The 27,778-nt window shown below is 37.2% G+C and overlaps 2 protein-coding genes across 4 annotated transcripts in view; both read left to right on the top strand.

Moving 5' to 3' along the window:
- Window positions 1–12,110: 12,110 nt before the first annotated feature.
- Window positions 12,111–27,778, top strand: part of LOC131032799 (probable magnesium transporter NIPA4) — a 72,107-nt gene continuing 56,439 nt past the window's right edge. Inside the window, exons 1-4 of one of the 3 annotated variants that reach the window (XM_057963853.2) lie at window positions 12,111–12,719; window positions 12,913–13,237; window positions 13,397–13,575; window positions 15,213–15,269. In XM_057963853.2, the coding sequence (XP_057819836.2) occupies window positions 13,416–13,575; window positions 15,213–15,269 (217 nt within the window). In that variant the 5' untranslated portion in view covers window positions 12,111–12,719; window positions 12,913–13,237; window positions 13,397–13,415. Of the gene's footprint in view, window positions 13,576–15,212; window positions 15,270–27,778 lie in introns of all 3 variants that reach the window. The other 2 variants (XM_057963852.2, XM_057963851.2) reach the window with 2 other exon arrangements.
- LOC131876309 (uncharacterized) lies at window positions 22,958–24,769 on the top strand. The gene is made up of 2 exons (XM_059221245.1): window positions 22,958–23,079; window positions 23,321–24,769. Exon 2 carries the CDS (start codon window positions 23,323–23,325, stop codon window positions 24,706–24,708), a length of 1,386 nt encoding a protein of 461 aa, XP_059077228.1. The 5' UTR covers window positions 22,958–23,079; window positions 23,321–23,322; the 3' UTR covers window positions 24,709–24,769.

Genomic DNA, 27,778 nt, shown 5'->3' with positions numbered 1-27,778 from the left:
CTCCTATGAAGGAAAAAGAACAAGAGTTGATCTCCCCTAATACCAAAATAATTGGGGGCAAAATTTCTAAAATTTCAAGTCAAAATGTATACTTGTTGATCCTAAGTATCCATCATGGCATGCTACTTTCACTTCTTTTCTCAATCATAAGCCTTCATTCCTCATCCACTTGTTTCACACATCCATCCTTTTTGGCGATACATCACATCAATGGACCTTTAATGTAACTTCCTTGAGGGACTTTGTTATCAGGGATGCCCAAACTTCTTTAGGTGACATGCATATGGGCCTATGTAGTTCACACATTAGTAATTCTACCTTAGTTCCTTCATCAAGGAAGACAATAAATGGAGCTACACATCATTTGGTCAAAGAACGATGCAACTATAACCACAAGGTAAAGCCTCGTACATTTGAGGTAGGTGACTTAGTTCTAAGAGAGACTCCTAAAAATCAACAAGATAGAGAAAAGAAGGGTAAGTTTGAACCAAATTGGCTTGGCCCTTATGTCATAACAACAATATATGGATTAGGTGCATATCATCTCTCAACACCACAAGGAGAACCTTTAGAGGATCCTATCAACAACATGCACCTTCACAAGTTTTACACATAGTTTTTCAGAGTATCCCAATATCAAAACTACAAAAAAAGTAAAAATAAATAAAAAATACAAAAAAATAATAAAAATAATAAATTGTTACTATGGTGAAAACCTAGCAAATAGGCACCTTGTGACATAAAAAATGGAAAAAATTGGAATAAGTAAAGAGAAATAAATTCGTCCAATGGTGAAAACCACTTCGGTGGTGCCTTGAGCAAGTACCATGGTGAAAATCGGGTTATCGGTGCAATGTGTAGAGACTTTGCTCCTTCCTCCTTTAGGATTCAATCTCATCCTTTCACTTTGCACAAACTCACATCCTACCATCCCATAGTAACTTTACCTATCCCCATCATGGCTTGTTATTGATCTACTTAAGATTGGTTCGCCATTCATAATAAACCCCTTTTCACCCTTTCCTTCCATAATAAATCAAGTCCAATATGTAAATGAGGAAAAATCCTTAATCTAGTGATGGAAGTGGAGCCTTGAGCATCACATTTTTTGAGGAGCATCATCTTTTCATTCTTCCTTCTTTTTGTTCACAATCTGCAATAAAAGTATCAGTTTCATGGATTCAGTAAGTTTCAAGTGAGACACAATCAGTAGTGGGCTTTCAACAAATCAAATATTTCAGTAGAATTTGGCAACAACATGGTTTTTCAGCATTATCTGTTCTTTATTAAGATGACAACATTATGTCCAGACCAAACATGTTAACATATGTGGCAATAAACAAATGACTTGAGGATTACAGTTTATGTTAGTGTCAAGTCTTGGTTTTCTTTTGATTTTATCTTCTGGTGACATGTCTTTTAGTTTTTCCAAGATGTCTCTGACTAGAGATTCTATCTCTAGGATGTCTTTGACTAGAAAGGCAAGGATGGGGTATGTTCACCTATTTTGTTGGTTGTGGATTGTCTCTTAGTAATACTATGGCTCATCCAAGGATATGAGAACACTATGAGTCTAGTGTGAACTGGGGTTTTCCTTGTTTGTGACTATATGATATCCATGCAAACGGGTACAATGAATTTCTAGGTCAAACCTATACCTGGATGGTCTTAACCTATTTGACATAATAAAGCTCAATGATGATAAAGCACAAGAAGCTCTTTTAACCTCCATATATTCTACCTTCCATCCCCCTTTTTTCCATTTGTCCTCCATTGTCCCTCTCGAGTCCATGTAGCTTGCTATCACATGACTGAGTATAACGACACACCAAAAATATCTACATCTGATGTAGTGTTCATCTACATCATCACATGTTAGTAAATTTCATTATATGCATATAAGAAATCACAATAGCATCACATCCTGCACACACCACTTGTTAGTACATAATATAAGCATTATATTCATGCATCCATTGAAATTAGTGCTTGCATTATACATAACATTAACATAAAAAGTACACAAATATAAAGCATTGCATCATCTACATAGATTGCATCTCGTAGTCATCATCATAGAATGTGAGCATCATAAAAACATAAATGCATTCATGGCAAAGATCAAATCACATAATCATAAAGCATATAGAAACATCACATCACATAAGAACGCATGCATATAACGTCACAAAGGATAGGTCATCTCATATATATATATATCAAACATCAGTGCCATGATACAATGATGTCAAAATATCACATGGCTACAAAATCACACGAAGGTGTCTATATCATAATACAAAACTAGATCTAAGAGAGCTATGATGAAGACTCTCCCTCGGAGCCTACAGACCTTGAAGGAATCTAAGCTCCCGAAGGCCCAATCCCAGGATCATCTTGTCTGCCTCCTCCTACCGACCCTGCTGGTGGTGGTGGTGTGAATGGACCCATAACACCCCCGCTAGAGGTTCTCATCCTATCTTGCCTTGTCATGGTCGAGCAGGATGCTCGTCTGTAGTTGCTCGCTTTGAGGTGAGGAGGAACTACTGCATGATACAAATTTCTCCAGTACTCTATCTCCTCTCCTGCCCGAACATAGTAAGCAAAACCAGAAGATGTGTCTCATCCTAAACTAGCTCATGCTGCTCTCAATGCCTCCTCTGTAGCTATGTATCACTGGATGACATGATCCCACTCATCCTGCATCTCCCTAAGTTGTCGCCTCAATAGAGTCATCTCCCTATCGAGATCGTCGATCTCATCAGTTTGTTCCTGTGTGATCTCTTAGAGAATGAGTAGCTCATCTTCCTCCTCATCTCCTCCCTCTACCTGTCTAACCTGCTCAAGATAATCCTACACCTGTTCTATCCTCTCCTATCCCTATCCCTATCCCTGTCTTTGTCCCTGTCCACCTTGTATTTTTACCTATCTCTGAGCGGGTACCTATAATGGATACCCCCCTCTACCTCTGTGTGGCCTCAATGGTCTGCCTCCCTCACAACCTCCTTGGACTCCCTCTCCCCCTCCTCCATCCATTTGTCCTCCTCTCCTCCATCTCCTTCATTGTCCTCCACCATCCTCATCATTATCATCGTCATCTAGTGGTGGTATGGGCTCACCTAGATCTAATAACCGTGGAGAAGGATGTGCCTCAAAATATGTTGCATACTCCTCTGCCATGCCAACATCAACAAAATTTGGCAAAATATCCCAAGGCATGGGAACCATCTCCTGAAACCGTGTGTTAGTTGCATCATATGACAAAATAGGCCCCCAATGAGCCTTCTTTCAGATAGTACATGCAAGCTCTCCTGACCCTCGTGGCATATGTTGTCTCTTGCCAAACTGCCTCATAACCCTGCCAATCAAATGTCAATTTAGAATGTATGGAGTACGTCCAAAGAGATACCTGCTTTGGAAACAAAATGGTAACTCTCTGTCATCCTCCTCCCAGGCCTCATAGTCTAAATATGGTCACCATGTCACACTATCAATATCATCTATGACCCATCGTCAATACTCCAACTTCCCAATCTGTGGCTGGGAAGTAATCATGTTGTATAGATGTACATGTGCCTATCCATGTCCTCTGAATCTGAAATGAATCGACGTCGTCACTGCAATATGTTCATAGGCCCATACTTATAATAATGTCACTCCACACCCTATCCCATAGCCATCGAAGTATACAAACTGGTGCAACTCATGGTACAAATGTGCTAATACGCATGGTCCCCAAGCGAATATCCTCCTCTCTGTGACTAGGATCTCCAATGCCCTCCCCCATCCTACAGACAATCCTCGGGTCACTTTGTCAGGACATAAGTACCTATTGATCATCCCCCTACCACTATTGCCAAGGTATGTCCGCAGGAGTACATAACATCCCAACTCAAGTGTCCTGGTCTCCGTACTAGCTCTAGGTCTCTAAAGACTCATCGAAGTGCATTTGCATCCCCCTCTCGGTCATATACCACCATCTCTCCATGGAACAATGTTTGTAGTATCTAGTATACATCCTCTATAGTGACTGACATCTCACCAATCGACAAATGAAATGTGCACATCTTAAAATGCCACCTCTCTCCAAGAGTAGTCAATGGTCCTGTGTTCGTCCGAATCTTTGGCATGTACATAGCGTGTCTCAATCCCATGGCATCAATCACGACATGGTCCTCAACAGTCAAATCTTCCCATAGCTGTTGCATTTGAGGGAATCTCTCTCGTGACTCTAGTTGTGGTATATCCTCCTGCATCCAGATGAACCAATTGTGTCAATCATAGTAGTACTCATGTTTCTCACATAGTGCTGCTTATTTTTATCCCATCTTATCCTAGTGATACCTATGTCTATCATGTGGTGTTGCATCATATCAGTGTATATGTTTGTCACATTGCACTATATCCTATCTTGCTAGAGCACTCGACAAATTTTATCAATTCGACGGCTTATCCTATATTATTTTTAGCAAACCAACCTATTTTAAGGCACCTGTTGAGTGAGTCCTCTCAATAGCTTATCCAATTGGTGATGCATGTTTATCACATGGTTATTGATTCTAGCCTAGCTGTCAATTTTGTCTCTCCTAGGGCATCTGTTTGAGTGAATCCTCTTAGTAGTTTATCCAATTGACAACGTATGTCTATCATAGAATTGTCAATTCTAGCCTTTCTTTGATACAGACATGTTTTTAAAACACAAACGTGACTTCACCTCACCCATACATGTTTTTGCAGCACAGATGCACTTTATCAGCACAAACATGCTGCTACTTGATAGAAACACATTTTTACGACACATATGCACCCATAAGGCATATACGTGGGTGCAAACAGATGCTATTATATTCATAGATGTGCACATACTCTACCTGGACGCATCTGTCTATCACAGATGCATTCAAAGCAAACCTAAACATGTTTTAACCTAAAATGTCAATTTTGCATTTTTGTTTATCTACTTCTAAAGTGCATTAAATGAAAAAACATACTAGGCAGAATCAAGGTACTTACCAGCTCACCCATATCATCTGGTCGCTAGAACCATCGGATGCGATCGAATCGATGAATCATCTCTACCATCTCTCCTGCATTATTGTCTGCTCTCTAGGTGCTCTACTCTGCTCTGATCTCCTGAGTGTTGTGGATGCCAATGAGGATATTTTTTTCTTTTAGCCTACATATATAGGCTACCTAACCCTAATTTGTTGTGTCAGTTTGTTGTTTTTTGTGTCACTCTCTTTTTCTTGTCTGACCTTGTCACTCTCATCTTTCTAGCCTTTCTCTCTTATCAAGAGATTATCTGCATTTTTTTTTCAAAAAAAATGTATCCAATCTCTCGAGGGGGCATATCATTCCCATCTTGGGGCAACTTTGTATCAGTTTATCTCATCTTCTTTGAAACAATGTGACAAACTGCATTGTCTCAAAGAGGGGCAAAATGTAGACACCTAAAATTGTCCTAGCTTAATTAAATAAATATTTTTATTTAACTAATTATTTTATCCTAATAAATAAATTCTTATTTATTTAATTATTCATTTATCCTCTTCTAGCCTTTTCCTCATTTAAATAAATATTTTTTATTTATTTAAATTATCTTTTCCCTTGTGAGATTTTGCCAAGGTCTAGAGGCAATGGAAAACACAAATAAGAGAGAACAAAATAGATGATAGGAATAAACTGTACTCTATCAAGATGCAAAATGTGATCAACTGGATCATCAATCGTTGTTGTTGTTTACAATGTAGATGAGCCTACTTGTATAGGCAAGGCTATATGGATATTTGAGCACACAAACATGACATGTGGCTCAATAAGAAACAAGGGTAGGTAGGAAATAGGTGTGGTAGGTAGGAGAAACAATAAAATATTCCACATGAGGTGGATCACCCACCGAAGGTGGAATTATCTCTCCACAATAAGTGGATATGATAAAGTAGTAACAAGATCAACACCATAAAAGGTGGAAATTCTCCTACACACACTATCCCAATGTGGCACAAACACCCAAGTGTCTCATACCCAAACTACTATGAAATGCATTTCCTAAGTAAACTTAAGTAAGGTGTAATAATATCCATGATGAATAATTATTTACAACACCCCCCCCCCCCCCCCTTAAGTGCAACTTAGGGGATTGCACTTAAGTCTATAATGCAACTAAGCAATGCAAGATGGGTCCTGGCTACAAGGCCATGTTGGGTACCCATGTACAAATGCAACCAATGCAATCTCTCACAAACGAAGAAAGAGAGAAAAACCACATGAGAAAAAACTCACCCCCAAAAGAGAGATGAAGAAGAGAGACCATGAAGCCCCCCCTCAATGTCGAATCTCCTACAAGGATGGTCCAAGATGTTGACCAAAAACACCTCCCCATAAGAAAGAGAGCCAATGTTGCACCAATAATGTCAAAGTGTGACAAAACCAGGTACCAATGTCAATGACGATGAATCACTCGCTGAAACATGATAAAGATCAGGCATGGAGACAACCTACTTTGAGCATCATCTGGATACTCATAAATAGCAGAAATACTGGTACAATCAAAGTCTCATGGGAGCCATGCACCAAGTCTCACAAGATATTCCTAATCTACGTGTACAAGAGGATTACATCAAATATGACATACAAAGAGGTGTGGTACTTTATGATAGTGCGAGTACAACATTGCTCATGCAAGAGCTTACAACATGATAGTGCAAATCTGGAAACATGAAAATGATGCCACCAAGAAGCCCTGTAGAATACTGCAGAAAAAGACGCCTCTGATTGGGATGCGGCCAAATATGCTCCAAAATTGCAGATCATTGTTGGGACAAGTCACCACCCTCCACCTTCAAACGGCTCTAGATTTGGCCTTGGATGTTAGATTTGGACAAAACAAAAGGCGATTCTTACTTTCTCGAACCTCCTCAATCCAATGGTGACCTCAGATTTGACCCAACAAGCTCCAATAATAACCTACAATAGAAAGATCCAAAATGGAAAACCCCAAATATCTCTCAATTGGCAAACCAATGACACTCTAATGGCTCAGATACCATCTGAGATTTTGCCAAGATCTAGAGGCAATGGAAAGCACAAATAAGAGAGAACAAAATAGAGGATAGGAATAAGCTGTATTCTATCAAGATGCAAAATGTGATCAACTGGATCATCAATCATTGTTGTTGTTTACAATGTAGATGAGCCTACTTGTATAGGCAAGGCTATATGGATATGTGAGCACACAAACATGACATGTGGCTTAATAAGAAACAAGGGTAGGTAGGAAATAGGTGTGGTAGGTAGGAGAAACAATAAAATATTCCACATGAGGTGGATCACCCACCGAAGGTGGAATTATCACTCCACAATAAGTGGATATGATAAAGTAGTAACAAGATCAACACCATAAAAGGTGGAAATTCTCCTACACACACTATCCCAATGTGGCACAAACACCCAAGTGTCTCATACCCAAACTAACTACTATGAAATGCATTTCCTAAGTAAACTTAAGTAAGGTGTAATAATATCCATGATGAATAATTATTTACACCAACATCCCTAAATTAAATAAATATTTTATTTATTTGATTGGTCCCACTTCCTCTGTTAATGAAATGAATTTTTATTTATTTAATTAATTAATACTTTTTCACTCTATGACACATGCCATTTATTAATTTTCCTCTACCTACCCCCTTCATTATTTTATTATTTTCTTATACCTACCCTTTAATCCTAGCCGACCTTTTATTTCTTTCACCTCTTAATCTTATCCCTCCATTTTCTAAAGTGTCTTCTATATAAGAGGATACTCTCATTCTTTCACAACATTAGCTAGCCAACTAATGGGTCTATCAAGCCTTTTTGCGATCAAACGACTTCACAACCACAATCCATTCTTTGTTGAACTCATGTGCACATACAAAATCTAAGAGCAAATATATCAAACAAGATCAATGGAGATCAAACCCTACTTGGCATGTGAATGGTATTATTGCTTCAATTTGTGGATTTGCATGTTCTTAGGTATCTCCATTGGTGTATGGTGAATGTTTTATTGTAGAACTAAGGTTTGTTGTGGTTGGATCTTTGTGGTTTTGCAATAGTTTATCATCGTCATTTTTTGCCTCACACAACTATTAAGATGGATCTCTTGGAGGTGGCGTTAGAGTCTCAAAGAAATAAGTAGATCTTAAGGGCCATGAATGCTATGATCCTTGCCCTTATTCCAAAAAGAGAAGGAGAAAATTCTTTGAATCTTTTTAGGCCTATTGCTTTATGCAATGTGGTTTATAAAATTATCACTAAACTGATTGCTGAGAGACTTAAACCATGGATTAATCATCTTATTTCAGAGGAGAAAGGGGGATTTGTGGCAAGTAGACAAATCCTTGATGGAGTAATTATTGCAACAGAGGCTATTCAATCCATGGCATCCTCCAAGGAGAAAGCTATGTTTATCAAACTAGATATGGCTAAGGCTTATGACTAGGTCAACTGGACCTTTTTATCCAAAGTTATGAGGGCCTTTGGGTTTGGCAGAGAATGGATCATGTGGGTTATGAGTTGTGTCACCTCTGTTTCTTTCTTGGTACCAATTAATGGGGAGCCATCAAAGCAATTTAGAGCTTCTTGGGGTCTTAGGCAAGGGGATTCTTCTTTCCCCTTACCTCTTCATTTTAATGGTTGAGGGATCAGGGAGATTTATAAAGTCTTGTGTGAGGCAAGGTCTTATTTAGGGTTGAAGCTTGGATGATAGAATTCCTCCTCATTCTCATTTGTATTTCATTGATGATACAACTTTGACAGGGCTTGCTAGAATTAATGAGACAATTAACTTCAAAAGATCTTTGGATACTTACTTGGTGGCCTCAGGGAAAAGGATCAATGAGGACAAGTCCTTGATATTTTTCTTTAATACCCCAAGGCCCATACAGAATATGATTGCTAGAATTCTAAGATTCTAGATAGGTACTCTTCCTTTAATTTATATTGGTGTCCACATTATCATTGGTTCTTTATCAAAAAGGTTTTGGCATGATATTTTGGATAAGCTTCATAGGAGAGATTCTCATTGGACAAATAGATGGTTATATTTTGCTAGGAGAGTGACTCTCCTCAAGGTTGTAATTCAGGCTCTCCCTCTCTATAGAATCATAGATTCTTTGTGCAGGTTGCCCCTTGCAACTTCCTCTAGGAGTTTGATGCTCTCTCTTGCCAATTTTTATGGGATGGTAATCTTGTTTTGAGGAAATGGATCTTGGTTAAGTGGAGCTTAATGTGTAGACCAAAGAAAGAAGGTGGTTTAGGCCTTAGACATACAAGCCTTAATGGATAGGCTCTTGCGGCTAAACTCTTCTAGAGGTGGTGTTGTCATCAAGACTAGGATTGGGCCAAGATACTTAATTTGAAGTATCTGAATGGTGTTGAGAGTAATGATATTCCTCATTATGGCATTGAAGGTAAGGGGTCTATGATTTGGAACACTCTCAAGAGAGGGGCTAAGTTGATTAAGCAAGGGTTATTTTGGATATGCAATAGAGGCTCTGAGGCACTTTTCTAGTTTGATTCTTGGGACAATTTTCCTCCTATTATTTTCGTTTTTCCTCACATAAGATCCTTATGTAATATATTTCTTGAGGCAGGGTGAAGGAAAGTGCAGGATTATAAAACCTCTGAGTTGATTGATCAAGTAGTAAAGTTTAGACGTAAAGAACCTCAGGAGTGCCCCCCAGGAGGATTGAATGAGGATCGACTAGAGCTTAGCAATATTCTATTTAGTAGGGTTTGTTGTTCTTTGGAAGAGGGAGATTCCCTAGCCTAGGGCCCTGACCCGAAAAGTAAATTCACTATTGCTCTGGGTTATTCAGACTTGGATAGGCAGACTCATGGGAGAGTGGGGATCTCATGGTGGAAGAAGGTTTGGAGTAGATTTTCTTAGCCTAAATGTAATTTTTTAATGTGGTTAGTTGCTCAAAACAGATGCCTCGCCTGAGATAATTTGAGAAAGAGAGGTTTTCAGGGACCTTCCATGTGTTTCTTTTGTAACCAAAGTGAGGAGAGCTCTTCTCATCTCTTCTTCTCTTGCCCTTTCTATAGGGAAATTTGCAATTGTTAGTGGGAGGTGTGGAATAAGGCTTGCTTTCATACTTCCTCTTTGGTTGAGTTCTGGGATCGAGTTGGGAACTCTCCTTCCAAATCTTCTTTTCTCCATATTGCCTAGGACATAGGACCATCTTTTATTCTTTGGTAGATTTGGCTGGAGAGGAATAGAAGGATCTTCCAAGGGAAAAGAATGTTAAGTCATCAACTTTGGATGCACATCATTAGTGGCTTGCCGGAAACTATTTTAGCAAAATGTGATTTGTTTGGTCAAGTGGATATAGGAGATCGGGCTATTATTTAGAGATTGGGATTGGCTAGATGTTTGGGGAACCCCCCCTCTTCTAGAAATGGTAGATAGGTTAAGGGCAAGGTGCAGCGTGAAGGATGTTGGGCTCCTCCTCCCTTAGGTGTTTTGAAGATTAATACTGATGGATCCTCTAGAGGTAATCTTGGGCATGTTGGAATTGGGGGAGTTGGTAGAGACAATGATGGAGTGGTTCAATTCTTCTTCTCCTCGTATAAAGGACACCAATCTAATAACGTGATGGAGGCTCTGAAAATCCTTTATGCTTTAGAGAGAGTTTGTATCTTAGGTTGGAGAAAGATCACCTATGAATCAAATTCATAGATCATTGTGGGAATGCTAAATAGTCAACAGTTAGAGGGAGTGAGTTGACAGTTGGCTCAGGTGGCAAGACAAATTCCTAGACTTTGCAGATCTCTAGATTTGGTTACCTTTTGTTACATCCCTTGGGAATGGAATAAGGTGGCAGATTGTTTAGCAAAATGGGCTTCTAAGCAAATTGGTCAGTGGAATGTAGAAGATTGGGGGCAGCTGTCCTTTGAGTATTCTCGTGTTCTTGAAGATTTAATTATGGATGACATGTGTCAGCATGTGGGAGAGACTTAATTGGCTTTATTTGGTTCTTTAGCTTTTTGTTGTTCCTGTTGGCCTTGGTGGTTTTGTAATAGTCTTTGCCGATTAATAAAATTTTCACCCCCTTTTCTTTAAAAAAATATATAAAAAACTTATAATCTATCATTCGTAAAAATGCTATAACACCAAAAAAAATTAAACCAACCATAGTAGCGATAAATATGTTAAGTTTAAAAATATAAATCTCAACTTTATAAAAATCAATTAAAATAATATAGAGAATAAGATATAAATTTCAAGATTAATTTTTAGGACAAGTGAATAAGATAAAATTATAGTCTAATTAGGGTTACTATTATAGTTCAATTAAGACTAAAATTTAAATGTTAGGATTAAAGTTACAATTTGCATCAGTGTTAAAATATGATTCAATTAGATTTTTATATAAGACTCATATAGTACAAGTATAGGTAAATTAGGATATAACGTATACAAATAATAAAATCAATCTTTGTGTTTCATAAATTTTTTATAGTGTAAAGGTTTAATTATTTTTTAATAACTCTTATATAAAAACTAGTTTTTATCAAACTAATCTAATTATTGTTATTTAGCACATTTATTTAGTGTTCACTTTACATATTAAAACCAATTACATTAAGATGCTGCCCACCTTGAGTGTTCGCTTTACATATTAGAATCAATTACATTAAGATGCTGCCCACCTTGAATGTTCGCTTTACATATTAGAATCAATTACATTAAGATTTTCAGCATCTTGAGTAACTGATAGTGGAAGAAAGAATAACAAAAGTTGCTACTTCTTGATCAAGATACATAATAAAAAATCTAAAATAAAAAAAAGTAGATGAATAGATGTTATAAAAAACATTCATTCGTTAAACCATGAATTAGTAACAAAACATGGAATGAAAAGGAAACAAGTATAATTAGAAGAGCAATTAAAAGTACAAAAGTTTATGCTGGCATATGAGAGGAAGACGCTTCACATATTTGCTTGGCATTAAATCCTTAGCTATAAAATATTCAGGGCGTGCGGTCTATATCTCCAACCGCTTTCCACCCCAGCAACGACCTTAAAAAAAAACAATTAAACAAACATATTTTCCAATAAAAGCATATAAAACAATATAGCAAATCATGGAGTAAGTCTGGTTTCTCCTTTTTATAAAGTTTATCAAGCAACCTAGGGAAAGAATCTAATGGAAAATTTTAAGAAATCCCGATTTGATGGTACTGATTTGGTCTGCAACCTACGGCTGTTCTAAACGCTGAGAACAGGAGAGAGACAGAATAAAAAACTCCATTACATCATTGTATTTGGTAAATCAAGAGATCATGTTCTCATAGCCCATGCAATTTGGATGACGGTGATTTTCCGTATAAGTTATTCTTTTGAAGACGCTTTTTCTTTCCTGCTTGACGACATTTGGGTAGTGTGAAAATGTTGCTTATTTGAGTAGGCACTTCACAAAATGAATGAGAGAGACCTACAATACTAAGAGCGGGTCTCTGGAATTCTATCTCAGATACCTCCTGAGTGTATATAGTGGATTGCTGAGGTGGATTCCTTGCATTCAATAACCATAGTTGGGTGACTAGGCCCAGCTGAAGGCTAATGCTTTGGCAGGGGTCTTCGACCTGAAACTTTTTATATATGTGGTCAAATCAATCCCTTTTTGGTTCATATAATTTGGTATTCCTAGTGATTGAGATTTTGGTAAGAGCAGAATTTCATGATTAGATCACGATTGCAAATTAATGTGATATTGGCACCAGCAAGTACTCCATAATTGGATTTGTCAAAATTCATAAGAATTTAGGTCTGATCTCCAAGTTAAGCATAATTAATATAGAATTGTCATTCCCAAATACCCAATAATCGGATTTGCTTAAACGTTTTTCGATTTCAGGGCTCATCTCCCAGAGTTATCAAGATTGAAATACCTAATTATGCAATTTGGTATTGGCTGGATCTCACACATGATAGAGCAAATCTGGACTTCTAATACAGAATAGCGTCGGGCCTGAGGTTTTATGACTGGGGCAAGGATGCAAATCCATGGTGGAATCACCCAAGAATAATGTGAACATACTAGCATCGGGCCTTTCCAATTTATTTGATTTTGGATTTGGAGGGATCTTGGAGAGTGCCCACTATCATTGCGAGCAAAATAGCAAATCTGGACTTTTTGTTTATGATAAGGTCAAGGATGCAGACCTAAATTAGAACTGCAGGTGATTGATGCAGGCTTATTAGCATTGAGTCCTCAATTATTGAATTTGTTATTTAGGACTTATATTTGCTGGATGAAATCTTGAGACTGAAAATATACACGACAGCAAATCGGGTTAATTTGGCTTCCAATAAGACATTCGAGAAAAAATTGTTTACAGGCGAATGGACAAGTTCTAGATGGCAGAATTACCTGGAGATTCGGCCCCTTCACCTGGCATTTCTTCAGACAATGTCAAGGGATTGCTTCTTGCACTTTCCTCCAGTATTTTTATTGGTGCCAGCTTCATTGTGAAGAAAAAGGGACTAAAGAAGGCTGGATCTGCAGGAATTAGAGCAGGTACGTTTCCTTTGCTTTGAGATCTTAGAATGCAAGTAGTTTTTCTGGTTGTTAATCTTTGTATGTTGTTACATGTACTTGCAAATAAAGAATGCAACCTTCTTGGTTGGTCGTATTAATCCTGAGAGACTTTACAGCCTTTTAATTTCAAGACGTGCCACATTGACACCTATCACTACTAGCTTGCATTAGATGATGAAGTATTGTGTTTAAATTCTCTGATTTTACCATTTAGTCAAACAGTTGGAATAATTTGCCACTATTTAGTTCATATACTGGTATCTTCTTGCTCACTTGGAAACTTAGATTCATAATTGTAGATTTCATTCTCGTCGAATTATTTCCTAAATTGCTATCATCGTTTATTGACAGCATATCCTCTTCTTCTGTAGCTATCGTCTTTTCTCTGGATATTGTGTCCTCATGTCACTCATTTAGAATGCTCATATGACAGATGCTGTGTCCGAAAACAACAACATTACACATACAATTATTTCAAGGCTACTGATGTCTTAGTTGCTTCTGTGAGTAGAAAGTCTTTAGTGTTTCTAAATCTTGATGCTATTTATCAGTCATGTGCCATTCTACATGGTTCAGAGTTACCATTGGGTGGAAATTTATAATCAATTTGATGGTTTAGTTCATTTGGCGTTTCTTGATTTGATGTTTTTGTTTTCTTGTTTTTCTGAGGTGCCTATCTGTGCCCCAATTCGTGAAGAATACACACCGTGTAAATAATAGAATAAAAATCATTTGGTGTTTGATAATCTGTCTTAAGAAGTCCTTACTTACGCAGGGTAATTCTGCATTTCATCAATTTTATTGTCCTTTTTCCAAATTACTACTTTGGGCTTCCTATAGTCGAAGCATGTATAGTACCTCAGTCTCACCAAGAACACTTGGTTTCCCATTAGTCTCTAGTTCTAATTGTTCATTGCAATATGTACTTTATTAATATCATCCTCTGCTTGAACTCATTAACAAATTTCATGTACAATCCACTCCAAGAGGTGCAAATGTTGATATAGAGGTCCTATAGGGATAGTTTTGAGTAAACTGTAGAAACATACAGCTTTTCTGTCCTCTTGACATGCTTGTTTTCATCTTTTGTTATGTAGTTTGATGAGTTTATTTAGCTTAGAAGGTATGGCTAAGACAGATGCTTTAGGTACCTTTTCACTGATGTTGTACCCTTATATGTCGGCATGCCTCCATTGGTTACTTCTGGTCAACTGAGGACATATGTATTTCAATTTTAAATAAAATTTTAATGTTGAACTTCAAAATTTAGACAATATCACCTGCACGCATCGTAAATGGAGGTGTCTTCTTTTCACATTTCTTTTATTATGCTTTCTTTTTCCTTTCACATTTCAATGTTCAAATGTTGCTGACTTATTTTGAAACAAAAATTGATTTCAGTGTTCTATCCCATGGGTATGTTGTGGGCTCAGTTCTTGTTTTTATGTTGAACAAAAATCAAACACTTGGCTTCAGTGTCTTGTCAGATTGTCAGAAAGCTACAACGTGAAGATACCTTCTTTAGAGTCTCTCTTCATTTTATTCTTATCTCTACAACTTTGTTCTTTTCACGTGTATCTTTTCGTAGTGACAGTGACCATGAAAATTTATTGCAGGAGTGGGAGGTTATTCTTACCTATATGAGCCACTTTGGTGGGCAGGCATGATTACTAGTAAGTGCTTATTACTTATTAAATCAGATTTAGGTTACAAGCGGAGAATATTAATGTTTGACAATTGACATAATTTATTTTGCATTCAAACTATTAATTTCCTTCCTCATTTACAATTTTTTTTGAGATTTTAGTTGTATGGCTGGAGAGTTTATATCCATTGTTGGTTATTATTTTTACTGTATTATTATAGTGGCCTCCTCTTTTGGATTATAATTTTTGCCATAGTTTTACCTTATATGGTGCATTTTTCTTTCATCATTCTTTGAACATTTGATTTTGCTTTTAAGCCTTTCCAGCAGTATTTGAAGAATATAGATAATTGTTTATCCCAAAGTTTTTATCAGACTCGCAGGTCAAATTGATAGCTAATTCTCAATTATTGTATGTTTCCATATTTTAGGACGAAAGTCTCTGTAATCATATCATGACATGCTGCATGAGATTAATGTTATGACTTTTTTTTTCTTTTCAAAATTACAGATAATGTTGCAGGATATCTAAAGGCCTTACGGAAGAGAATCTACCTAGAGCTATTAACTCTTCATATATTCTGTTTTGAGTTTTTTGTTAACAAGGCTAAGACAGCAGCGTGTTATGTGGAAGTAATCAAACAACCAATAAATCCTCCGTGAACAAGATATTGTTCTAATGTGAAAATATAAATATCTAATTAAAATTTCTTTGAACATGTGTGCTTGTTAATTATTATAAGAGATACAGTTCTTTTGCAATGGTATTTCATTTCTTTTGAGATTCTTAAAATTTGGAAATGAAAAATTTAGAAAGCAAATCACTCTGAAAAAAATTATCTTTCTATTTTAGGAAGTGATTTACAAGGTTGCAAACATTACTTGATTGCAATTAAAAAGTCAAGGATGTGACAGTCATTATATCCATGCAAGCTCAGTGCTTACTATGGAGTCTAATTGCTAAACTAGTAATCACACTTAATATGTGCAATGGGCACTCCGATAGGTTTTGAGCAGGAGTGCAACCTTGAATTTATTTGAAGAATTTATTTACCTCAAGCATATTTTATTTCCTTATGTTTTGTAACTACCTTCTAGCCTTTACAATTTAGCTTCCTACACATTAATTTTGTCTGTCCTATATAATTTGTTCCCTTATTTCTCTTCTGCACCCATCCGAACAATACTCAATCCAAGTTGGAAGGGCTACCACCCGTGTCTTCCAGCAGTCTTGATGTTCCTGCTTTAAGTTCATTGATTGGGAATGCCTGCTCTACTTAAACATCAAATCCAATTTAATGATCAAACAGTCAATGACAGTTTTAAACTTAATCCAACTTAAAACTGGTAGATAATTGCCCTTTTTTATTAGCAAAAAATTAAAATTTACCTTTGATTATTGAATTGTTGGATATTTAAAAATAGCTGAAAATGGGGAAAAAAATACCATTTGATATTAAAAATGATCAACAAGTCTAAACATGCAAACTATAGGGTAAGAGGTAGTCCAAGTGGTTGGCAAAAATCAATGAATATGGTTGCAGGAGCAGTACAAGCAGTTGAGGAAAATCAAAGTATTCTTGAACAAAGAGAATAATCAATTGCAAAGTACAACAGAAAGAACATGGAGAAAAGAATAAAGATTTTGCTTAGGTGTGCAAGTGTAAGTACAGTACCCATTCAGTTGTATCTGAACCTAATATATAAAACATGGAGCTTGCTAATGGGCTTTTCTTTGTGATGCTGGTGGGTAAGCTTCTCCTTTATCTTATCCATCATCTCTCCCTTGTCTCTGTTTCCCTTGATGGTTGTCTTCCTCTTATTTCATCTGTCCTGGTAGCTACTTCTTCACCTTTCCCATCACACACCCTTTGTGTTTTTTCTTCTCACACTCGCCATGTTGCTGCTGCTGTTGTGTCTTCTCCTCTTTGTTCTTCCTAAACATTCCGAACAGCCCATGATCATGCTGCTTTGGTGCATCTGAAGCCACCATTATTATTAAGTTCAAGCTAAAAAATTTTAAAATGCAACAATGTGAAGCAAAAAAAGATCGACAGATTTCCAGGGGAAAAAGTTTGACTAGAATGGGTATGTGGCAATAAAGATTTATGGTGTTGAGTATGGAGGATTCTGCTTCCTCTTGTTCAGTTGGCATGTAAATCTAATGTCGGTTTATCAAAAGTATAGTGGGATAAACATCTGGATATGCTCACTATAAAGTTGTGTCTTTACAGGTGTCCATATAAAGAGAACAAAATTTAAGGTAGCTTTTTGGGTGGCAAAGGAAACACCAAGATTTGATTGACCAGATTGATATATTTTATGACAAAAATTGGTTATGACAATGTACACAGATATGGTGGAGATATTAACAGAGTCTGAATTGACTACTTCAAATTTTTTCAGGACCCTTTGATTGTTGTTGGCGACTTTGTGGGGACCCTTTATAAGTGCAACTGCCAGCCTTTGGAGATGTGTACAGAATGCCAAAATCTAAATTTACAATCAAGTGTAATGTCCCCACTTTGAAATACGATTTAATGGTAAATGATAACAGTAAAACTAAAATTAAAATATAAAAGTATATAATTAAATTTTAATTAAATTAATTAATGGTCAAAGACATGAAATGAAAAGTTGTGACTCCCTCAAACATGAGATATAAAAGGGAGAAGAGAACCTCATTTGAGGGGGATAATTTGGGAATCAAAGGTGCAGATCTAATTTAAATAAAAGTGCAGATGTGATTGTGAAAGGTTGTGTCCCTTTCAAAAAGGCAGAAATAATTAAGAGTTGCACTCTTTCAAAGGGTGCTGATGGTGAAAGGGTGTGCCTCTTGCCAACGGGCATACATGGTGAAGAGGTGTGACCCCTCCCTCACATTGAGAGATATAAAGGAAAGGAATCCAAGCATCCAAGGAGATCACCATCGATCAGATCAAATCAGAACTGTTATTAAGTTACGGGCATTAACATCGTTGTTCTTGGTTGGGGATGTGCTTAATATATGAAGCCTGATAATGTTCTTATGCAGAATTCAGTAGTAATATTAATATAGACTGCAATATGTATGACATTCATACTTAATCCATAATACATGAATCAGTTGGAAAGAAATAGACTGCACTCAGAATTACATCAACATCACAGGCAGATCAAACTTAAAGATACCTTCAGAAAGCCACACCGAAATTGATTGATTCCTTATAACAGCATCTGGGTATGATTACCAGTGAATTCCTTATGCAGATAGAAAACACATACAAATAGATTAATATGCAGATATATACAGAAGTTCGATCTACACTCTGATCTAAATGAAAAAAGAATCAAAAGGGAGAATATTTTAGCAGAACAGAAAACAATAAAGTGACCGGCAAACTGTTTTCCCTTTAAGAAGATAAAGGAACCCTCTCTCTAACCCTCCCTTATCAATTGACAATAGTAATCTAAGGCAAGATTTAGGGAAATCCCAAAAGGGGACATTACATCAAGATTCACTTTATTTTCTTGCATCCTTTATATAACGATTCAACCATTGATTCTATAGTTTCACAAGCCCTTTTTCATAGAGGGAATGCTTTTGGTGCAATGATAACTAATATATAAGTGTGCTAGTTAATAATTATTTTTTGTAGATAATATAGGGCCCACTCCCAATGAAAACATGATCATAAAATAGCTGAAAACCATAGAGACTATGGAGAGAGACCCAAAAAACAAATATTACAAACAAAAGGAGAACAAAACAGATACCAAAAGGTATCTGGGGCTGCAGTTGCTCCATCATCACTTTCAACTACCTGAACACCACAGAAACTAAAAAGTGTCTGGGGCTGCAGTTGCTCCATCATCGCTGTCAACTACCTGAACACCAGGCTCCATAAATTCACTCTGAGAAGCATGAGATACTCTTTCCTGAGAAAGGGCTGGAAGAGTAAATAAACTAGAAACATGCAGATTATTATCATGCTGAATCACCTGTAGATTATCTACCACAAGGGCTGTATCCATACAAAATATTTTCATATTTATTCTGCGATCAATAGAAGCAGATCCATCCTCAATGGCAACAACCTGATGCTCTAGCACTTCCACATCTGGGGAGAGACCAGAAAATACTCTCATCGACCTACATAACATGTAAACAAGTCAGTGTTCTCCTTCTGTGATTAGCATTGAGATCTCTTTAGGCTGAGGTAAGCATTTTACTCGTTAATTTCTTCTACTTCCACCAAAGCTGAATATAATTAGGATCTTGTTCAGCAAAGTATGAAGATTCTGTTCTACTTGATATTTATCAATCATATGTATGTAGTCATACTATATCTTGTGATTGGGTTTCTAAGAAATCTCAATTTCAGTTGTTCAGTTTGAAAGATGATTTGGCTTATGTGTTTTGCTTGCTTGAATCTCACGCCTGTTTTTGTTCATAAGTATATAAGGATCCTTTTAGGTATGGTTATTCGGATGGGAACTAGGTTGTATCTCAGCCTCTCAGGGTTAAAGATGAAGGTCTTCTGAAAATTCACCTTGCAGAAGGTGAAAGTAAGAGAAAAGCAAGTAGCATCTTCAGTTTTATATGATTTTTGGTTCCCTTATTGATTCTTATTTGATTAAGGATTAAGAGGGAGTCCCATCTTCAATGAAGACTTAGTATTAAAGAATTGACAATCATTTGTTAAGTCTAGGGTTTTGTAAAGTTCTAACTTCCCTTCTTAAAGTATTTTGGTTTTTGATGTGATGATTTAACTCTATTCTCATCATTGGAATATAAGGAATAATTAGCGCAAGGATCTAAATTTATTGTCTTCTAGGATTAGAAATATGTCAAGGATCTAACCAAATTATTCCAAGTCAAGTATACTTTTGATATTTAGAATAATGGATTGTAAACCTTTATGAAAACTAACATAAAGATTGAGGATGTCTGTAGCAAAGTCTGATTTTGCAGATCCATCTAAAGACAAGCAGCTGATTGGTGGATGCCTCAGCTAATTCATGATCAAGGTTGAAGCATGTTGTTGCTGCCAAGCATATCTTGTAGCATTTTGAAAATCTCAAATGATTGTGAGCAGAAGACTATAACCATCTTAGAAGGCTAACTCAGATTCTGAAGTGTCTCAGATAAAGGGAAGTCACTTCAATCTCTTGTTGTAACTTGGATACCCTATGATCTCTTAGGACTACAACAAACAGTCCTCAGTCACATTGAGTACTACTGAAGCTGAATTCATTGGAGCATGAACTGTATCAAGGAAATTGTGTGGTTTTTCAAATTCTTGTTGAATGGTTTCTTATAATTATTTATTATCAGAGTCGTATAGAGATACCTGAAAATTCAGTGTCTTATGGCAGGATAATCTTGTGTTGCAAATGTTCTCACCAAGTCTTTTGAAGCTTGAGTACTTCAGAAAATAGACTTGGAGCTGTGGAGAACACCGTCTTGATTGAGAAGGAGTCTCAACCTCAGTGATGCATTGTGTTTCATCAACCACCCTCTACGGGTAATGTGGTAGTGTAATCTTCTCAGGGAGAAGAGTAATTGTTACCATCCTCTGCAGGCAATGTAAGATGGTAGAAAAGATGGAATTTCATCCTATGCTTGTGTGCTGGATGGAAAGTGTACTAGATAGAAGATTATGTTTATTCATTTTTTGCTTGTGTGCAAATTGGAGGACTATGGTTTATGTAACTTCATTCTATGCTTGTAAGCAAGATGAAAGATTATGATTTTCTGATGTTACATTCTTCTTTGGGAGAAGATTGAGGTAAAGGCAATACATTCTTCTCTGTTGGCATATGGACACTCCAATGAGACATTGTGTGTGATTGAAGGTTTTGTCATTGATGGCAACCTTGCAATCCTATGGCACTGGCAAAGCATTACTCAAACAAAACAGTGCTCCGGAATCAACAAAATCAATCTACACCGGCACCGGCACAGAAGATGTACACCGACACAGAAGGAAATATGTATACCGGCACAGAGGCCGACAGGATTTTTGAATCGTAATATTTTGTTTATCATTGTAAGCCGGCTTGGCAAATTGTAAAATGACTCTTGTATATAAAAGAGATCATTGTAGGCATTTGTAGGATATGGATAGAAAGCAATAAATAAATTATAAGGCAGACCTAATGTGCGAATTGTAGGTCAAGGGTATATGTAAAGAACAGAGCAAGAACCGGTACTGAATCTGGCATTGAAGATGCTATTGTAAAGCAGTATAGAATATTGGATTAGTGTAAATCCTCATTGTAAGTCAGTGTGACTTCTTATTGAGCAGTGAGCTCTAGGCAGTTGGCCTTCCTGCATGTGCAGGCCCCTATTGTAAGTAATATTCTCTTATTGGCCAGTAAGTGAATATTGTGGGTCACAAATCCCACCGAGGTTTTCCCCACACCGGGTTTCCTCGTTAAACATCTTGTGTTATGGTGTTCTTTTCATGTGGATGCTTTTGATTTTATTATTTGCATTAATTCTTGCATACCGGTATACTGTTACTTTATATTCTGCATATTCAGTTTTAAGAAAATTTCATTACCGGTCAGATACTGATTCACCCCCCCCTCTCAGTATTTGTGGGAACCCTAACAATTGGTATCAGAGCTTGGTCCTCTATTTTCAGAAGCCTAATAGCTTGAGGAAGATCTTGACACCAATAAAGATGGAAAATCTGATGAAGCAACTTGAAGGAGCTCTTACTGACTATGATGCAGAGAAGTTGAAAAATATCAAATTAGAAGATGATTTACAAGCAGCTCAGGACATTATTCAGGCACTTCAAGAAAATCTTACTGTTACAAGAAACAAGAGAAGAGAACTTTGTGAAAAATTGCAAAATGAAAATGATGAAAAGGAATCACTAAATGATATGATAAGCAAATTGAAACAAGAGATCATGACAACAAAAAATGAAATGCAGGATATGACTATGAGATTCTGCAAAGAGATTGAGGACAGAAAGAAGAATGAAGAAGAATTGACCAGAAGACTAAGTGATGCAGCAAATGAGAACACAAGACTTAGCTATGAAAATGACATGTTGAAGACAGATCTAATGCATACTCAAAATGACTCGAATGAACTAATGAGACAAAAAGAGATCTTGGAAAGGGAATTGGAAACTGCAAATCAACACAAAGAAAAATTCAAGAAAAGCTCAGAAGAACTTGGTACCTTATTGAAGAATCAAAAACCCAAAGGTGACACTTCTGGAGTTGGATTTGAAGTTGGAGAAAGCTCCGGTATTGCAAATACCCAGGATCAAAGCAAACCGGTAAGACCCTCTAATACTTACAAATTCAATGGAAAATGCTTTAACTATAATAAATATTGTCATAGGGCAAATGAATGTAGATCTAGGAATTATCAGAACATCAATCCTCCCACCGGTCAATGCACCAAATGCAACAAAATTGGTCATAACTCTGAAAATTGCAGAATGAATGTAAGATGTTATGTTTGTGGAAGATTTGGTCATTTATCAAATAAATGCAACATAGTTTTAAAACTCTTTGACTCGCCTCGGACTCGCCACGGACTCGCGAGTCCTTTGGCGAGCCGAGTCGACTCACCTAGGACTCGCGTGGCGAGTCCAGGCGAGTCCCTGCGAAAGACTCGCGAGTCTTTCGCAAAGACTCGCGCGAGTCTTTCGCTCGGACTCGCGAGTCTTTCACAGGGACTCGCGGGCCCAGAAAAAACGCGCCCGTGGGGCTTAAAACCAATTTTTTTTTCATTTTTTGACTTCAATTTGGGTTTTTTTTGGCTGGAGCAGGTTAGAAGGGTTTGGAGGAGTAGAGGGAAGAAGGAAAAATCAGCAAGAGAGATCTAGGTAAGGATTTTTCTCCTTCTTTTTTTTTTTCATTTGAATCATTTCATTGTTTTGAAACTGAAAAAAATCTTGAAAAACAAGGGGATATGCTGCCAAATTTTTTTCTATTTTCTTTCCTAAGTTATTTCCTCTTTTTTTTTTCTTGTTTTTGAATGCTATTTTTCCCAAATGATTCATTGTCATTTTTTTTGTTGATTTTCCATAAAACCCTGCTGATTTTTTTTTTTTCATGTTAAATCAGCAATGGCAAGTTCAACTCCAAGGGCAACCCCAAGGTCAGGAAGACAAAGAGATAAAGCTTGGAAATATGGGATTGCAGGAAGCAAAAAGGGGGAGGTCACTTGCACCGAATGCACAAGATGGATGATTGGTGGAATCAATAGATTAAAATACCACCTTGCACAAATACCTGGATATGGTGTGGAGGCATGCCCCAAATCAACTCCTGAAATTATTAGAGAGATGAAGGCCATTCTTGCTGAGAATGATATGCATAAGGAAGAAAGGCAAAAAACAAGAGAAGCCATAGCAGCTGCAATGAATCCCACATTGTCCACTTCAGGTCCCATTGGTCATAGTCGGGGTCGTCAGTCACTTTCATCTTTTGGTGACAATGAGGGTGAGGCTAGTGGCACTCCTGTTAGATCAGACCCTAATTTTTTTGTACCACACAATGTTCCAGGTGCACAACCTTCACTTGAAGGTACAGGATGGAATAAAGAGAAGCATGAACAAGCACGGATAGCAGCTTCAAACTTTTGGTTTTACAATAATCTATCTTTCAATGCAGCAAACAATGTGTATTGGGAAAGTTTTGTTAATGCATGTACAGTGGCGGGTAAGGGGTTTAAGGCCCCAACAGGTCATGACTTCAGTGGGCCATTGCTAGAGAAAGCTGTGAAAAATACAGAAGGTGTGGTTGATGATCAGAAAAGGTATTGGAAGAGAAAAGGATGCAGCATTTTATCTGATGGATGGACAGATGGACGGAATAGGACTCTTCTCAACTTCTTGGTGGCTTCAAATGGTGCAATGGTATTCATAAAGTCTGTTGATGCCTCAAATGAAATAAAAAATGCAGAGACTTTGTGTAATCTGTTGGATGGTGTGGTTCGGGAAGTTGGAGTTGAGAATGTTGTCCAAATTATCACGGACAACGCAGCTGCATATGTATCTGCAGGTAGAATGCTTATGCAGAGGCATCCTTCGATTACATGGAGTCCTTGTGCTGCACATTGCTTGGACTTGGTGCTAGAGGACATTGGGAAGATTGGATGGGTGAAGAAGGTGGTTGAAGATGCAAAAAGTGTCACCAAATTCATCTACAACCATACTTGGGTGCTTGCTTTGATGAGAAAATACACAAATGGCAAGGACCTTGTGCGACCTGGAGTGACACGATTTGCTAGCCACTTTATCACTTTGCAGAGCATTCTTAGTGCCATTCCTCATCTTAAGCAGATGTTTGTGTCAGATGCTTGGTTGGGGTCTGCATACTCCAAAAGACCTGAAGCAGAGAAGATTGTGACCATTGTTTTTGATGATGGGTTCAATAAAAGTGGAGAGGAGTTGACTGCGGTAAGTAACAAACACAAAAGTAAAGTTTATACAATCTTGTCTATTTGCTGATTTTATTTTTTAGGGGTTGATTTTGTATTAATTTAAAATTTGTTTTAATTTTTTTAGGTGACAGAACCTTTGGTGAGGGTTCTTCATATGGTGGATGGAGAGGGCATGCCAATGGGTTTCATTTATGAGGCCATGGATAGGGCCAAAGAGGCCATTTCACATTACTATCGTGGAAATGCAAGAAAATGTGAAATCTTTTGGCGCATCATTGATCGTAGGTGGACAAACCAACTCCACCAACCGATACATGCCTTCGCCTACTTTTTGAACCCGAAATTCTACTTCTCTGATTCATTTAGGGCTGATGAGGAGGTCATGGCAGGTGTTATTACATGCATTGATAAGATGACACCTAATCCTGAGTTGAGAGACAAGGTTCTTGATGAGTTGGAGGTGAGATTTGACATTTGCAATTGCTCTATCTTTATTTATGAATTCGGAAATGTTCATTATTGAATTTGAGTTTGACACTTTGACTATCTAGTATCTATTTCTGAATTTGGAAATGTTCATTCCATTGTTCAAGATCTACAAAAGTGCAGAGGGGAGACTCTTCTCATCACAACTAGCAATTGATAGGAGAGGAAAACAACAACCAGGTAAAACATTTAGTAACTTAGTTCAATAGTGCAAGAAAAAACCTACAAACTTGATTGTTACATTTTTTTCTCAATTCTAATATTTCTAAATGTTTTTTGTAGATTTATGGTGGGAGAATTATGGTGCCGGCACGCCTAATCTTCAAAAGATAGCTATCCGTGTTTTGTCTCAGCCATGCAGTGCTTCTGGGTGTGAACGAAATTGGAGTGTCTTTGAAAGCATTCACACAAAGAAGAGAAATAGATTGTCACAAAAGCGGCTCAATGATCTAGTATTTGTTCGGTACAACCTTTGCCTTCGAGTTAGACAAGTGGAGGGTGTTTCACATGAGGCCATTGACTTGGATGAAATTGATCCATATGGTGATTGGACCATGAATGAACAAAATGATGGTGATGATGTCCTCCTTACCGAAGAAGAAATTGCAGAAATAGAGAGAGGAGCAGCACAAGATGCAGAAGGAGCAAGATTGGATGAAGATGAGGACGAAGATGAGGATGATGATGAGGACTATGACTTTGAAGAAGACTCATCTCACCATTTAGATACCACAACACCCACTGCTACTACTTCTAGCTCAAGGCCTGAAAAATTGAGCTATATTAGGAAAAATACAAAGAGGAAGATGTAGTCTTCTCTTTGGTTTGTTCATTCACATTGCTGTTTTTCACATTTGCAGTTGGACTTGGACATATCATTATATGTAATTTTGTGAACATTTATATACTTATGCTGCCATTATAGTATTATACATTTTAGAGTTGAAACTTGAAACTTGAATATGCTGCCATGAATGATGAAATTTCAAATATTGCGTGTTTGTACTTTGTAGATCATATGACATGTGTAATGTTTCAATTATGGCACTTATGTTCTCTAAATGCATTAATTTCTTTATGTTTTTTTGTAAAACTACGGTTTTTTTTTTTTGCCGAGTCTTTGCCGAGTCTTTCGCGAGTCTTTCACGAGTCCGAGTCCGAGTCCAAAATTTTGGTTTGCCGAGTCCGAGGCGAGTCCGAGATTTTCAACTATGAAATGCAGAACACAAACCGGCATAGGTTATGGGAAAGCTATTCAGAAAAATAATGTAACTTGTTATGCATGTAACAAGATTGGTCATATTGCTAAATTCTGTAGAAGTAAAGGTACACCGGTAGATAACAAAAGTACTAGCTTGAAAGCTAAAGAAAAGGTTGAAGAGGTTAAGCAAGAATTTTCAAAGCAATGGATTAAAAAAGGTGATCTAAATATTGGGGTTACTCCTCCACCTGTAGAACCAACAAATGCTTCACCGGCAGGACAATATGATGCTCCACTAGCAGGACAAAGCAATGCTCCACCGGCAGGATGTTCTTCATCAAATTGAAGAAAATTATCTTGAGGGTTTGGCAATTTAATGAAACGTGCTATTATTCCCTCGGTTAGAGAAAAGAAGTTGAAAATCCTTCATTACTGGCAAATAAAGTTGAGTTAATACATTGCCGACAAACAATTAATGTGGTAGGTAGCAGAAAAGACTTTATAAAATAAGGTTTTTGGCTCCATTTCATTTCACCGTGAATTCAAACTTTCAGAGAGCGCGAAGATTTCCGAGCTAAGGCATTCCGAGCAAAGAGGCAAAGCACTTCAGCAATCAATCCATCCAAAGGCAGAAAAAGGTATTTATCATCATGGCATCCTCCTCTGCACCTGAATTCATAGCAAACCCTACAGTAGTCGAGGTTATAAAACGACCTAGGCCTGTGTTTCAGCTAGTTCTCGAGGTAGCTAAGAAAGATGACAACACAGGTGCTTTTTCCCAAATTCCAAAGGGTGTTGTTTATGCAGAAGACCCTAGAATGTATATTCATTGCAACATAGAGGAATTGGGTGATGAAGAAATCAAAAACATGTATAAATCTGTTATATGTGACAATGCCGGAAATGTGAAACCTGAACATAAAATTGTTGAAACCCTAGGATTCACTGAAATCCTCTGCATTCCTAAATTTCCCAAGGAAGTGGTTAGGATAGTTCTTAGCAGGGTACATGGCTCATTCTTTTGGCTTGACTCAGTGCATAAAATTACAAAGGTAGCTGTGAAAGCAGTAACAGGGTTACCTTCCACCGGTACCAAACCCGACAAAACCAAGAAGGTCTCCAATGACCTACTAATGAAATTAACTGGTGCAACATCCGACAAAAGATCATTGAGGGTTAATGATGTGACCGATACAAATGTGAGATTCATTAGCATGATTCTAGGTTACAAAGCAACTCATGCAAATAGGCTTAACTCTGTTTCCAGTTTATGCATAAAAAGTGCTTATGACATGGTTAAGGATAATGTAAAAATTGATATCTGTGAATGGTTAAAAGATGAGTTAATTGACAATTTGGCAAAAATCAAGAAGGATAAGAAAGGAACCTTTAGATTTGGAAATTTGCTTGTATGCTTAATGTTACATATAACCAAACAAGCTCCCGGTAT

This window comes from Cryptomeria japonica, chromosome 5 (assembly GCF_030272615.1).
Source record: "Cryptomeria japonica chromosome 5, Sugi_1.0, whole genome shotgun sequence".
Lineage (NCBI taxonomy): Eukaryota > Viridiplantae > Streptophyta > Pinopsida > Cupressales > Cupressaceae > Cryptomeria > Cryptomeria japonica.
The sequence above is the reverse complement of the archived record's forward strand: the minus strand, read 5'-3'. Positions and strand labels throughout refer to the sequence as shown.

What these genes read in the sequence shown, in the direction of transcription:
- LOC131876309 (XM_059221245.1), top strand. Translation starts at nt 23,323, where the DNA reads ATGGCAAGTTCAACTCCAAGGGCAACCCCAAGGTCAGGAAGACAAAGA.